At 61.4% G+C, this 14,375-nt stretch overlaps 1 protein-coding gene across 1 annotated transcript; it reads left to right on the forward strand.

Annotated features, from left to right (window-relative positions):
* The first annotated feature begins 1,852 nt into the window (after positions 1–1,852).
* Positions 1,853–13,800, forward strand: LOC137673597 (alpha-2-macroglobulin-like protein 1). Its single transcript, XM_068418495.1, has 36 exons — positions 1,853–1,941; positions 2,378–2,567; positions 2,970–3,132; positions 3,429–3,481; positions 3,755–3,775; positions 3,913–4,066; positions 4,220–4,304; positions 4,404–4,536; positions 4,621–4,735; positions 5,530–5,639; positions 5,776–5,940; positions 6,107–6,334; positions 6,661–6,718; positions 6,802–6,947; positions 7,264–7,413; positions 7,604–7,816; positions 8,070–8,166; positions 8,411–8,564; positions 8,743–8,968; positions 9,045–9,171; positions 9,469–9,590; positions 9,780–9,831; positions 10,081–10,155; positions 10,313–10,489; positions 10,681–10,762; positions 10,898–11,054; positions 11,201–11,275; positions 11,456–11,612; positions 11,712–11,929; positions 12,025–12,240; positions 12,314–12,438; positions 12,535–12,625; positions 12,787–12,855; positions 12,962–13,064; positions 13,237–13,278; positions 13,714–13,800. The coding sequence occupies exons 1-36, from the start codon at positions 1,868–1,870 to the stop codon at positions 13,743–13,745; spliced, it is 4,455 nt and encodes a 1,484-aa protein (XP_068274596.1). The 5' UTR covers positions 1,853–1,867; the 3' UTR covers positions 13,746–13,800.
* Positions 13,801–14,375: the final 575 nt, after the last annotated feature.

Here is a 14,375-nt window from a genome sequence, read left to right on the forward strand (position 1 = left end):
ACATGGAGGATCTCGTTTCCCAGAAAGCCCCTTTATTCCCTTCCTTCCTGCCAGGGCTCCCTACGTGCGGCTTAGTCTGTCAGCTGGCTCGGTGGTCCCACCACCGTGGGTGTTTGGCTGCCCGGAGCCTTGAACCCAGCAAAGCTCGGGTGGTTAAACATTGTCTTAGCTGGGTCCCAGCCAGAGACCTCGCTGGCTTTTGCTGGCTGCCAGCGGGGAGGGGAAAGCTTGAGAAGAGGAAGAAGAATCAGCATGGGGGCTACGGGACCATCTTGCTTCCATGTGGTTCCCCCAAGCAAGGGGTCTGCAGCTACTCGCCTGCTGCTTTGCATTCCACACCTCACAGCTGAGCTGAGGCTCCTTCTCCCTGGAGCTGCCCATCGGCCCCGAGCTGGCACCCATGGCCAGGGTGCTGGGCTACGTGGTGCTGCCCGATGGTGAGATGGTGGCTGACAGCACCAAGCCCAAGGTGGCCAGGTGCTTCCCCAACAAGGTGAGTGGAGGCTGCAGGAGCCGGGGGAGATGTGGGCACTGAGCCTCGCTCTTCAGCAGAGCCTTTCCTCATCCCCTGCAACTGCTGCTCCCAGACTCTCCTTTCAGGGAGGGGTTTCCTTCCTCTCCCATTCCTGTTGCTGCTGCAAACCATCTCCTGACTTTGAGCACAGCCTCCACTCTCCACTGCAGCCAGCAGCACCACATGACAAATCCTCGGTGCAGTATTTCCCCTTGGCAGCCCCACAGACCCCCACCACAGACCCCCGCCCCTGCTCCTGAGTCTCCCACACTGCTCATGGCCCACACTGCATCCTGCCCCGTGCTCCGAAGGGCTCGGTGTGCTGATGGCCCCCAGCTCCTTGTCACATTGAACTGTCCCTGGGATGCCTGGCAGGGCACTGACCTGGGGCAGCAGGATGGGCTTGGAGCCATGCTCCTACCCCATGTCCATGGGGGTGGTGGGGACCAGCCTCCTCCAGACACCGATGCTGTGTGGGGCAGGGAGGTGAGCACAGGGCCTCATCCAGGAATACTTGAGCAGGGCAGGCATGGGGACAGCAGCCATGGTCATCCAAGAGCCCACAGGAAAGAGGTCAGCCCCCGCCATGGCGTCCTGCAGCTCTGCCTCTCACCACATCCCCAAAGGGAAGGGGACTGCAAAACCCTGGAGTAGGGGACACACTCAGGACACCGCGTGGCTGTCGTGGAGCTGCCTCAGCTTCCCTAAATTCCCACCAGGACAGAAAGAGGCAGCTCAGCCCGTGCCCTGGCTGGTGTCTGGCTCCTGGGAGTTGTGCACAGAGGAAAGAGAGTGTGTGGAGCTGGCACGACAGCCCAACGCCGTCCTGCTCCTGTGCCCCTAACGGAGTTGATGAAATTGGAGGACGCTGGATGAAAGGACAGCCTGAGAGCTGCGATCAGCCCAGATAGCTGCTATTGGGGTAAATCTGAAATACCTGGAAAGAACCCTTCTGAGAAATCACCACCAACTCCCAGCTCTTCTCATGACATGCTGCCTACTCTCATTTAGGGAGCTCATTCCCGCTTATCCCCATCATTTCCCAGCAAACCAGTGTGTAGGTGGATCCTGCCCCCCTGGTTTAGAACCTCTGTAGCCTATGGGAACCTTTCCTCAAATTGCAAAAACCCGTCAGCGCCTTGAACCCAGGAGGCTGTGGGCAGACGGTAAACATTGCCTTGGCTATATCTGCAGGTCCACGCTGGGTCCCTCTGCCAACCCTTGTTTGCTCGCTGGATGGAAAGCAAAGATCTCATTCCAGAGCCTGCAGCAGAGCAGACGTGGGTCTACAGCAATCCAACGCCTGGAGAAGGAGGCTGTGGCCATCCCCGACGTCTACTTGCAGCCGGAGACATGAGGTCCCCAGCTGCCCTGCCTGTCCTGCTGCTCCTCATCCTGCACCTCACAGCTGGGGCATCTGCAGCACCGTAAGCCCTCTCCGTGTCTGTCTGTCCATGCCAGGTGGGAGGGCATTTAGTCTTGGCTCCTCGGCAGTACGTAGTGGGAGATAATCCTTCCTGTGTGTATGATTGTTGGCCAGGGTAGAAACGCTTGGGCTGGTGCGTTGTCCTTGCCCATGAGCATCAAGGACTTGGCCCACCAGGGCAGCTGGGGCTGGTGGCTCTGGGATGGTTTATTGTAGGTGCTGCCCCCCCCTTGCAACCCACGTGTGAGCAAAGCCTTTGCTTTGCTGAGCCAAGAAGTCAAGGGGAGCCCAGAAGCAGAACAGGGAGGCTGGGGGAGGTGGCCCTGTGCCCCAGCAGAGGTTTCTGTGTGCCCAGGAGCTCTTCAAGACCTCCATGGGGTCTGTCCTGGGATGTGCCTCATCCCCACGCCTCTAATGTCAGCACTTTTTCTTTCCAGGAGTTATGTGGTCACAGCCCCAGCTGTGATCTACCACCCCCACACAGCGACACTGTGGGTCCATCTCAGTGGTCTCCATGAGCCTGTCCAGGTGACCATCCAACTGCAGAGAGCAGACAGGACCCATAACATCACCTTGTTGGAGAGGAAGGTCCAGGAGCCTCAAGTGTACCTGAACATCACCTTCCCCGTGAGTGTCGCCCCACACACAGCCATAAGCATGGAGGGGGATGCCCTGGACACCCCGCAATCTCCAGGCAGAGCAGTTTCCACCAGCTCCCCTGAGCGTGGGGCTGTGGTCCCACATGGGGCTGGGAGCAGGCATGACTTCCCCATCTTTTGGTAGGGTCTCATCCCCCATGCAGGCAAAACGACTCTAGGCTCAGCCCAGTTATTCAGCGGCTGAAATAACCCCCAGTAGCAGACCTGCAGGCTAGGGCAGGGTGTTGGGGGGGACATTTCTTCCCAGCCCTTGGCTTGGGAAAGGTGTCCCTGTGGGCGAGGAGTGCTCTGGGTCCCTCAGAGTGAGCAGAGCATCCTGGCCATGGCATATCCCTTGTCCTCACCCGGTGCCTGGTGTTTCCCCTGGCAGGCTCCAGCCCCCGCCAAAGGGAAGGAGGAAATCGCAGACCTGCACGTCTCAATCCAGGGAGATTCCCTGGATGTCTCCGAGAAGAAGAAGGTGATGCTGAAATCCCTGGAGCCTGGGATCTTCATCCAGACAGACAAGGCTATCTACAAGCCTGGACAGCAAGGTGAGGGGGTAGGATGGACCATCCCGCTCGGGCTGAAGGACCTGGTGGGAGAGGGCTGCAAGGAGGTTCAGCCTTGCTCCTACGCTGCATGGGAAGAGGAGGGTTCATCCTGGGATGCACTGGGACACCCAGCACTGGCCCAGGGCAATGCCAGGACATGCAGTGCTGCCTGGGGGGGCAGTGCCCCACTGGAGGGCTCAGGGTGGATTTCCATCCACCTTCCCCACGAGAAACCCCCATCCCTCTGGATGAACCCACCACTCGCTCACTCCTGCATCCCCGTTTGCTTTTTCCAGTGAAGTTTCGAATTGTCTCTTTGGATAAAGACTTCACTCCCAGCAGTGAGAAGGTGAGAGCAGGACTGGGGAAGGGGGGAGGTGACAGAGCTCCTCTGCACTGCCCTCCTACAGTCTGGGCAAGCCATGAGAGAGCCGTGGGTGTCAGCCAGCACCCACAGGCTCAAAATCAATCCAAAAGACAAACTGAAAGGTTGGAAGTTCACAGCATCCCACAAATAACTCCTACTCTACTCCATCCACGGCTCCATAGATGTCCCCACCCTGGTGAGACCCCAAGGAAGGCTTTAAATTTCTCCTCTAACCATCTTCTCTTTGCCTTGCAGCTGCCCCTTGTGTTCCTGAAGGTCAGTCTGAGAGATGGAGGGAGGCTCCCGGGTGGTGTGGGCTCGGGAAGGCAGCATGGCTGGGAGAGGAGAAGCACAACGCAGCCACGGGGTGCTGGTCTCCCCGGGGTGCTGATGCCACATGTCCCTGTGTGTAGGATCCCAGTGGGAACCGCATCGCGCAGTGGCGGGAGGTGACCCCGCGGCAGGGCATCGTGGACCTGTCCCTCCCTCTGGCTGCAGAGCCGGCCCTGGGCACGTACATCATCGAGGTGGAGGGGAAGACCCACTCCTTCAGCGTGGAGGAATATGGTACGTGGGGACCGGGAGGTGTGTGGCGGGTGGGAGCCCCACCTTGGCATGTCCTTGTGGGCAGCATGTCTTGGCCCCTGCCCCTCGACCACCCAGGGACTGTTGGCCTTGTCCTGGGAGCGCCAACCCTCTCTGCTTTTGCTTCTCCATCAGTGCTGCCCAAGTTTGAGATGACCATTTATCTCCCCACCGTGGTGCTGGAGAAGGAGAAGAAGTTCCAGATGGAGATTTGTGGACGGTGAGCCCGAAACAGGCTGCGCCGGGAAGAGGGAGGGGATGGGGGGATCCGACACGATGTGGCCCATCAGGCACCCCCTCACCACCCTCCACCAAACAGCTACACCTACGGGAAGCCCGTCCAGGGGAAGGTCCAGGCCAGCTTGTGCCAACCCTTCAGGCGCATCGGGTTCATATATGGACCTAATGGTGCCTCTCAGAAAGAGATGAACTGCATCGAGGTTGCTGGGCAGGTAAGCACAGCTGGGGAGCGTGGGTGCCACTGGGACAGCCCCTTCCTGGGACTGCTGCTAACGGGGTTGACTCTCTCCCTCCAGACCGAGAAGAATGGCTGCTTCTCAACAGAGGTTTTGTTGAGTGCCTTCAACCTGACCAGCTCCAAGTATCAGAAGCAATTCCAAGTCCAGGCATCACTGGTGGAGGATGGGACAGGTAGGGATGGTGGTGTTCTCCTGCTTGGGAGTGGGCATTGCTGCTGGCATGGTTTTGTGTTCATCCCCACATGCACCCAAATCACAGAATCACAGAATCAACCAGGTTGGAAGAGCCCTCTGGGATCATCAAGTCCAACCGTTGCCCTGACACCACCCTGCCAAATAGACCATGGCACTAAGTGCCATAATGCCTGCGGCACGGGGGTATCGGTCTTCTCCAGGGAAGCCCAAAAGCAACACTGTGATTTAGGGGTGCACGTGTGCAGGGACCTGGTCCAGGCGGGGATGTGAGCCAGGTCAGCCAGGCAATACTTCTAATTCTGACCAGAGAAATGGTCTGGAGGCAAAGGATGCCTTCCCAAGATCCAACAGCTCTCACAACGCTATGGCTAGCAGCGAGTCGAGTCCTTGTGACACAAAGCAGTGGTTTCACCCAGTCTGGTGGTGTGGCTTCGTCCTTCGAGCTAATTCCTCACACCAGAAATGACTGCCATGGCTTGGCTTTGGAAAAAGAAAGGAGAAGACCAGGGGTTATCCCCAGGCCCACCAGCACCGTGGTGGCCCCACATCACGGTGCTTTCTGAAGTCTCTGCAGCCAGCTGCACCCTGGTTTGAGGTCTAAAACACGCCGTGGAGGTTTTGCTCCTCTTGTAGGAGGTGCAAACTGTGCTTGAAGCTGCCAGCAGCAGAGGGGAAGCCTAAAATGTCCAGGGACCTTTTCTGCACAGCGACGGGAGAGCTGGCAGCCCTGTGTCCCTGCAACACCCTCAGCTCCCCGCTCCCTCTCCACAGGGCTGGAGCTGAAAAACACCAAGAGCTGCAAGATTTCACCTGAAATCTTCACCGTCACCTTCGAAAACACCGATGATTTCTACAAGCCCGGCATCCCCTACGCTGGGACGGTAATGGGGGCGTCCCCGCACCCCGCAGGGCTCCCCCGCACCCTGCTGCACCCAACCCCGGTCCCACTGACTCCCAGCCCCACTCTCCCACGCCTGTAGCCCACCCTGGAGCATCTCCCCTTCCCTCCTGGTGCAGATGCTGCTGAAGGGAGCCGACGGCGCTGTGCTACCACAGAAGCAGCTCGTGCTCATCGTTAGCCAGCAAGGAAAAGACACGAGACAGCCCTTCCTGACCGACAGATCGGGGAGAGCCTCCTTTGAGCTGGAGACCTCTGGTTGGAGTGGCACGGTCTCTTTGCGTGTAAGTGACCCGTCTCCCACCCCTCGGGGCTCCCTGTGCTGCTTTCTCCAGTAGTACAGGGCTGGGCACCTCTCCAAGCCTGCGTCCGTGATGCCTGGTGCTGGGACTCCCACCTTGTGGGCTGCTGGATGGCGTCACCACCCTGATTTTGACCTCCATTGCTCAGGGTCAAGTCAACGAGACAGCTGACACCCAGAACGACGGCTCGACGTTCATCTACCAAAACGCCTACGCACGCCTCAGCCCCTTCTTTTCAGCAAGCAGGAGCTTCCTGCGGATCCGCCGGCTGGAGAGCGAGCTGCCCTGCGGCCAGCCCCAGCAGCTCTGGGTGGACTACATCCTCAGCAAGGAGGCCTTGGGGACTGAGCTGGAGAGCTTGGATGTGGTCTTCCTGGTGAGCCCCAGCCCAGAGAGGTTGGGCAGTGGGCGTTAGGGTGGTTGTGTGCGAAGGCCCACGTCTACACACACGTTCTTGGTTGGGTCCCTGAGGACAAGACAATGAGCAATCTGTCCTGGCTAGACCAAGAGACCTACGCCTGTTAGTAGAGGTGTCTGCTGGCACTGTTGGACCTGCATGCCAATGGGAGACATTGGGAGGGCTGGAGACTGGGCAAGGTCAAAAACCATCCCGACACTATTGTCCTTGGGTCCATCCTCCATCAGGGCATTTTGGTTCCACACAAAGCATCAGTTTAGTTGTTCCCATCTCCTCCTCTGCAGGTCCTGGCCAAGGGGACCATTGCCACCATCCTCAGGAAAGAGCTGCCTGCAGAGGCTGGTAGGTCCCAAGGCACGGACGGGCTGTGCAGGGCTCTGCTCTCCATGCCTGGCCCTCATCTCCCCTCCTTTCCCGTGGCCTAGGGCTGAGAGGCTTCTTCTCCCTGGAGCTGCCCATCGGCCCCGAGCTGGCACCCACAGCCAAGGTGCTGGGCTATGCAGTGCTGCCCGATGGAGAGATGGTGGCCGACAGCACTGAGCTCAAGGTGGCCAGGTGCTTCCCCAACAAGGTGAGTGGAGGCTGCTGGAGATGGAGGAATTGGTCCCTGGCTTGTCCATAGCTGCATGCCCTGAGGTCCATCCTGCTCCAGATGTATCATAGAATCATGGAATCGTTTTGGTTGGAAAAGACCTTTAAGATCATCAAGTCCAACCGTTAATCACAGCATCACAGTCTCTTCAACACATGCCCTGATCCCCAAACCCTCGAGCCTGATTTTATCCTTGTCTAGAAGACACCTCCATGTCCATGGCTTGGTCCTGCTCCTCCATGGGAGGTGGCTTCCCCTCCTGCCCTTGTCCCCTGACGCCCCTGTCCCTCCACAGGTGAAGATGGCTTTTTCAGAGGAGAGGGCTCTGCCCGGCTCAGCACTGCGGCTGGAGCTGGAGGCTGCCCCAGGCTCCCTGTGTGCCGTCCGTGCCGTGGACCGCAGCGTGCTGCTCCTGAAGCCTGAGGCTGAGCTCAACGCAGAGGCGGTGAGTGGTGGCACTGCACAGGGCCCCTCTGCAGCCCCAGGGACCAGCCTGGGATGGGTGGGAGAGATGACATTGGCTTGGACCTCCCCTACAGGGACTCGGTGCCATGGTGGCTCCCGGGCAGACCTACTCCTGGGCAAGGGGTAGGTGCCTGGCTGGTTTTGTACCTCGCACACGTGTTTATTCACAGGTCTACAAAGTACTCCCCGAATTTGACTACCCTGGAAGCATTCAAGACCCACAACCCTGTTCAGCATTTTCCTGGATCTATCCCCCCGACTTCGGCATTCCCATCATCCCACGGGTACCGAGAGAGCGAGACTTCCTTCGCCCTCCAAGGAGGCCTCTCTTACCTTTCCCTTTTTGGGGCAATTCCCAGATGGACACCTACACATTATTTCAGGTAAAGGCCCTGCCCACGTGTGCCTCCTGGCTCCTCCTCACCCAGGAGCCGGCTGTGGCTTGCTCTGGGTGCTGGGGAAGCACAGCAACATCCTGTGAAAGCCACACTTGTGGCAAAGGTCTTTCCCTTTTCCATGGAACTCCGGTCCTTCTCCACTTGTCTCCTTCTGCAGCCCTGTGACCATTCACTGCTGGGATGGGGATATTCCTCCTGCTGGGTTGCAGAGAGGTACAACCTCTTTTCTTTTTCACAGAATGCGGCACTGAAACTTTTCACCAATGCCAAGACCAGCGATGTTTGCAAAGAGAGGTTTGGCTTGCCTGGGATGGCGGCTCCCCATGGTCCCAGAGGTCAGCACAGCCCTTGGCTTGCTCATTCCACTAAGCCCTCTCAGGAGAAAAGAGCAAAGAGCTGGTGCCTGGTCCTGGCTCCTGTGTCCTCAGGTGGACTCAGAGCCACCCTGAAAATACACTCGGCATCAAAGGGATTGAAGAGGATTGAAAAGGATTTTGGCCACCTTCGGGCTGCCTTCAGGTGGGGTCCAGCTGAGATGCAGAGACCTGTGGACACTAATTTCTGCTCTGCCTTTTCCAGGTGGCTTTCACCACCACGTCTACTATATGCGGAAAGAAACTGATATGCCATTAATAACGAGCAGTGGTCCCTCAGTCGACTCTGTCCAGGAAGAGCCACCGGCACCCCGGACGTATTTCCCAGAGACGTGGCTGTGGGACTTGGTCCCCGTGGGGTGAGTGAGGACGGTCCCCATGGGGCTGGTCCTCTCTCCAGCCCCACTCCTGCATGGAGGGAGTTTGGGGACCTCAGGAGGGCTCCTTCTCCCATAGGGAGAGAGCCAGCCCAGCTGGGGATGACACCAGCTGTGGTGAACGCGGTGGGATGGCCTCGTGATGTTCTCCATCCCGCAGGGAGAGGGGCTCCGCAGAGATGACAGTGACTGTGCCTGACACCATCACCGAGTGGGAAGCCGGGATGTTCTGCACAGCCCCACAGGGCTTGGGGCTGGCCCCTGCCACCACCCTCACGGCCTTCAAGCCCTTTTTCGTAGAGCTGGCGCTGCCCTATGCCGTGGTCCGCCACGAAGCCTTCACCCTTGTGGCCACCATCTTCAACTACCTGCGGCAGTGCCTGCGTGTAAGCGGGGCTGGGGAGGGGGCCCTGGGTCTGGGGTCCGGTGTGGGCTGATGGAGCCATGGCCGTGGTCCCTCAGGTTCGGGTGACACTGGCAGAGTCAGCGGAGCTGGAGGTGTCGGCGAGCGCGGACGAGGCGTATGGTGGTTGCATCTGCGCCGATGAAGCGAGGACCTTCCGATGGGGCGTGCGAGCCACCAGCCTGGGTATGGAGCACCAGGGCCGCGGTGGGACCCCCCCTGCCCTGCTGTTATGGGACCCCCTTGGAGGATGGAGTGGGCAGGGGGGACAGGAGCAAATGCCACGCCAACTGGGAAGCTCTCCTCTGCTCCACTCACCTTCCCCATTGCCTCCCAGCACTGCTCCTCAACCTGGTGACCCCCATCCTAATCCAGCCAGCCCCACACAAAGCCCCAGGGCTGATGCAAGCCTGTGGGGCTGCGGTGTGGGGCTGGGGGGGGGGGGGCCTCTGTGGGGACTGAGTACCCTGCTTCCATCTGCAGGGGAGGTGAACATCACCATCAGCACCGAGGCCCTCAGCTCCGAGGAGCTCTGCGGCAACGAGATGCCTGTGGTGCCAGCCCAGGGGCGCGTGGACACTGTGATAAAGCCCTTGCTGGTGCAGGTCAGACGGGTTATGGAGGGGGAAAGTGGGACGGGTTTGGGGACAGTGTCTGCGCTGCCTCCAGGTTGCAGCAGGACTGGGAGTGGGACATCACTCAGCCCTGAGCCTGGGCTGCAAGCACAGCCCAGGGGGACAAGGGGACGCGGCTGGTCCCTTGTCCTGAGTGACTCTGACGGTGCTTCCCCACAGCCCGGGGGGATCCTGGTGGAGAAGGCACACAACTCCCTGCTCTGCCAGGAAGGTAGGACTGGCTGGGGGTGTCTGGCAGTGCCGTGGGGACGTGGGGCAGGGACACTTGGCCACTGGTCACAAGAGCCACCAGGCCAGAGGAGCCAAGGACCAGGGTCCATAGAGGCTCCCAGCTGAGATGCCCCAACACAGCCTTGAGCCCATGTAGGGTTGGAGCAGGAAGGGGGTGGCCATGGGGTGCCATGGGGCTAGGCCAGGAGCAGCTGGGCATTCCCACTGTCATTGCCCTCCTTCCCCACAGCCGCTGAAGAAATCTCCCTGGAGGTTCCTGCAAACATCTTGGAGGGCTCCCAGCGAGCCCACGTCGCCGTGATGGGTAAGGGACAGGCAGGGGACTGTGGACCCCCTGGGGCAGGGACAGCGCAGAGCTCCACGGCCCAAGCTCAGCAGGAGGTGGGACCACCGGAGCTGAGATGGGCAGGGATATGGGTGTCACAGTTGATGATGGTGTTCCTCATATCCCCCTGGGACAGGTGACATCCTGGGCAATGCTCTGCAGAACCTGGACCGCCTCCTGGCCATGCCCTACGGCTGTGGGGAGCAGAACATGGTCCGCTTTGCCCCCAACATCTACATCCAGCAGTACCTGGAGAAGAGTGGGCAGCTGCACCCCGACATCCGCGCCAAGGCGCAGGGCTTCCTGCAGAGTGGTGAGCATCCCCGGTCCCCTCCCCTCCCCGTCCCACCCTGCCTTGCTGCTGAGGGACACCACCACCCCATATCCCCCCTCCCCACCTTCCACCTGTGCGACAGGGTGGCTCTGGGGTTCAGGCTGCCTCTGGGGTCCCCTGGGGGTGTAAAAACCACCATGTAAAGACTCGTCCCCATCTCCTCCCCGCAGGGTACCAGCGAGAGCTGCTCTACAAACACGATGATGGCTCTTACAGCGCCTTCGGGCAGAGAGATCCTCAGGGCAACACCTGGTGAGGGACCAGACAAGGCTTGGGCAGGCTGTGCAGCAGCATCCCTCCAGGGACCGGCCACCCCGGGGCTCCTCCTTCCATGGCGCGTACCACAGCCCTGCTCATCCATCCCTCCGACGTCTCTCTGGCTCGTAGGCTGACGGCGTTTGTCCTCAAGTCCTTCGGGCAAGCCAGAGCCTACGTGGCCATCGAGGAGAGGCACATCACGGACGCGCTGCGCTGGCTGCAGGAGAATCAGAGGGAGACGGGCTGCTTCCGCAGCGTGGGGAAGCTCTTCAACAACGCCCTGCAGGTGGGTGGGTGGGGTGGGACATGGGGACACGCGGCCAGGACCAGGTTGGCCCCAGCATGTCCCCACTGTGTGGTCTAGGCAGTGAGGGAGTCCCTGTGCTGGTGGCATGGCGTGGCTGGACTCGCCTCCCACCATCCCCTTTGCAGGGTGGCGTCTCGGACGAGCTCTCGCTGTCGGCTTATGTCACGGCTGCGATGCTGGAGCTGGGGCTGTCCCCAACGGTGAGGATGACCCCCATCTGGGGCTGGTGGGGTGGGGATGGGTGCTAGGGTGGTGGGGTCTGGCTGTGCCAGGCCACCTCCTAGCCAGACCTGGGTGCAACTGGTCTCACTGGGCAGCAGTGGGGTCTCTGAGCGATGCCCATGCCCATGGGCTGACTCCTGACTCCGGTCCCATGCCAGGACCCGAAGGTGAGCTCAGCCCTGCAGTGCCTGGAGGCCTCGGCCACGGACGACCCCTACACGCAGGCGCTGCTTGCCTACGTCTTTGGGCTGGCGGGGCGCGGGGAGCAGCAGCAAACCCAGCTGCGGAGCCTGGCCCAGCACAGCGTCAGCGCAGGTACCACCTCCAGGCAGTGGCACCCTCTGCCTGGGTCCCCCCATCCCACCCCCGGAACCCCCAGAGCAGGGGGCTGAGCTCCCATCCCTTCTCTCCCAGGGGGGCAGCTCTACTGGCGCAGGAAGGCGAAGGCTCTGCCCTCCTCGCAGCCCTCCTGGGCCGCCGCCGCGCCGGCCGAGGTGGAGATGACGGCCTACGTCCTCCTGGCCCACCTCTCCCAGCCCCAAGTGTCCTCTGCTGACCTGGCGACCGCCTCCCAGATCGTCCGCTGGCTCAGCAAGCAGCAAAACCCCTACGGGGGCTTCGCCTCCACCCAGGTACCGGCACCCGGGGCCGTGGGGCTGCTCCAAGCATCCCCCGCCCGTATCTGCAGTGAGGGGTGACCCTGGCGCGGTGCTTTCTCCATGCCCAGGACACCGTGGTGGCCCTGCAAGCCCTGGCCAAATACGCCGCCCTGACGTACGGCAGCAACGGGGACTTCACAGTGACGGTGACGTCCCCGACGGGCACCGCACGGGACTTTGTGCTGCACAACAGCAACCGGCTGGTGCTGCAGCGGGCGGCTCTGCCCGAGCTGCCGGGGACGTACGGGGTGCGAGGCCGCGGGCAGGGCTGCGCCCTGGTGCAGGTGGGTACGGCCCGGGGTCCCCATCCCCGCGCGGTGCCCGCTCGGTGGCTCTAACCCTCCTGCGTCACCCCAGGTCACCCTGCGCTATAACGTGCCACCCCCTCCGAGCACGGGGACCTTCGACCTTCATGTCGAGACGGAGCCTGGGGAGTGCACGGGGGACGCCAGGACCCGCTTCCGCCTCCTCCTCCGGGCACGGTAGGGACTGGGGCTGCCCCCCAGGTTTGGGGGGGCCAGGAGCAGCCGAGGAGGGAGGGCAGACCCCGACCCCACCGCGGGGCTCTGCCCTTGCAGGTACACTGGGGAGCGTCCCACCACCAACATGGTCGTCATCGAGGCCAAGCTGCCGTCTGGCTACATCCCAGACAAGAGCTCCATGGTGGAGGTGAGAAGCCCCCGCTGCCCCCAGGACCCCCTTTGCCCCACTGGGACGCCCACCCTGCCACTGGGGGCAGCGGGACATGGAGGGGCACCCACTTGGGGTGCTGGCCCCAGCTGGGGCACCCACCGAGCAGCTGGTGCCCCTCCTGAGCCGTGTCCCTGCAGCTGAAGAGGCAGAAGCTGGTGAAGAAGGTGGAGGTGCAGCCCGACCAGGTGACGATTTACCTGGACCAGGTGAGACGGGGCCTGGGGACAGGAGCAGGACCCCGTGTGCTGGGGCGTGGGGGTGCGTCCCCATCGTGGGTGGCTGCACCTCACCCTTGGGCTGTCCTCTCCACAGCTGACAAAGAAGGAGGAGACCTTCGCCTTCACCGCCACGCAGGACTTCCCGGTGAGGAACCTCCAGCCGGCCACCGTGACCCTCTATGACTACTACGAAACGGGTGAGCCTTGCCAGGGAGGTGGCCCTGTGTTGCCTGGCCCCACTGCCACCCCTTGCACCCCCAATGGCTCAGGGGGGGTCTGGCTGAGCTGTCAGCTCACGTTGATGAGCTTTGGCTCGTTAGTGGGAGCAGCTCACCCTGAGCCCATTGGTCGCTGTCCTTCCCGTTGCAGGTGACCGCACGGATGCTGCCTACAGTGCACCTTGCAGCTCAGGTAGGGGCAGAGGGGTCACACCACCATCAGGACCCTGATGGGGACCCACCGACCCCAAAGGGCCAACCTGGGCTGTGCTGAGCCCCCAGACCCAGGGGAAGGAGGGTGGTGAGTGGGGATGGAGGAGCCAAGCCGGGAGCCCCAGATTGATGGATGGGGACTTGCTGGCCCGAGCCTGGGGGACTAGCGGTCAGGGAGGACCCAGGTACCCAGGCTGTGGGGTGCTGTGCCTCTTCGAGGGGGCTCAGACCCCCATCAGTGCTGGCCTTCCTCCTGTGCCCCCCACAGAGCTCCTCCCCCGGGGTTTGGGGTCACACAGGGGCTGAGGCACTGAGCTCCCGGGGATGGAGCTCAGCTGGAGGGAGCGGGGCAGCCTGGTGTGGCCGGGGGAAGAGGGGCTCTCCTCTCACACCACACCCGTGTTGGATTTTGAAGAGGCCGACGCTCAGGAGAAGGAAAACTTCTAGCAGAGCCTGAAGCCTGGCAGCTGCACCCTTCTGCTCGCCCTGACTCCCTCAGCCACCGAAAACTGGGACAAGCCGACAGCCTCTGCTCGCCCCTGGCCACATCCCTGACCCTCCACGGGGACGGAATGTGGCCCAGAGCACGTCCCAGCACCCCCAGCACAGCACAGCTCGCTCTGGGCTCAGGCACTTCTCCCTGGAGCGCAGCTCCCACCCCACCAGGACTCAACGGAGCCATGGCCAAGGGGCTGGCACAGACACATGGGCAGAGACGTCTTGCCCCTGCCACGGACATTTGACTTTAATTGAACAGCCAAGCGGTGACTTTACAGGGACACCCCTGTGCATCTCCCCCTGACCCCTCCAGGGGAGCTCTGGGGCACCGGGTCTGGCCTCTCCACTCTCCACAGCACCTGCAAAGGACCAAGACCTCCTCCCTCCCTTCCCCAGCAGCTCCCCACCTCTCACCCCATCTTGCTCTCCCTGGGAGCCATGGTGCTACCCCAGCCCCTTCCCTGGCACTACCTGTCACCAAGAGGGACCTACTGACACCATTAAAACAGATTCAGGCACTTGATGGAGAGAAGTTGCAGTTCCCCCCGCTGGGTCTAAATAAATACATTTCCTCAAGTG

Source organism: Nyctibius grandis, chromosome 26 (assembly GCF_013368605.1).
Source record: "Nyctibius grandis isolate bNycGra1 chromosome 26, bNycGra1.pri, whole genome shotgun sequence".
Lineage (NCBI taxonomy): Eukaryota > Metazoa > Chordata > Aves > Nyctibiiformes > Nyctibiidae > Nyctibius > Nyctibius grandis.

Excerpts from the sequence above, each read along its gene's own strand:
- LOC137673597 (XM_068418495.1), top strand. The coding sequence starts at position 1,868 with ATGAGGTCCCCAGCTGCCCTGCCTGTCCTGCTGCTCCTCATCCTGCAC. Across the intron at positions 4,305-4,403 it reads CAGATGGAGATTTGTGGACG|CTACACCTACGGGAAGCCCG; the intron begins GTGAGCCCGAAA and ends TCCACCAAACAG. Across the intron at positions 8,565-8,742 it reads TGGGACTTGGTCCCCGTGGG|GGAGAGGGGCTCCGCAGAGA; the intron begins GTGAGTGAGGAC and ends TCCATCCCGCAG.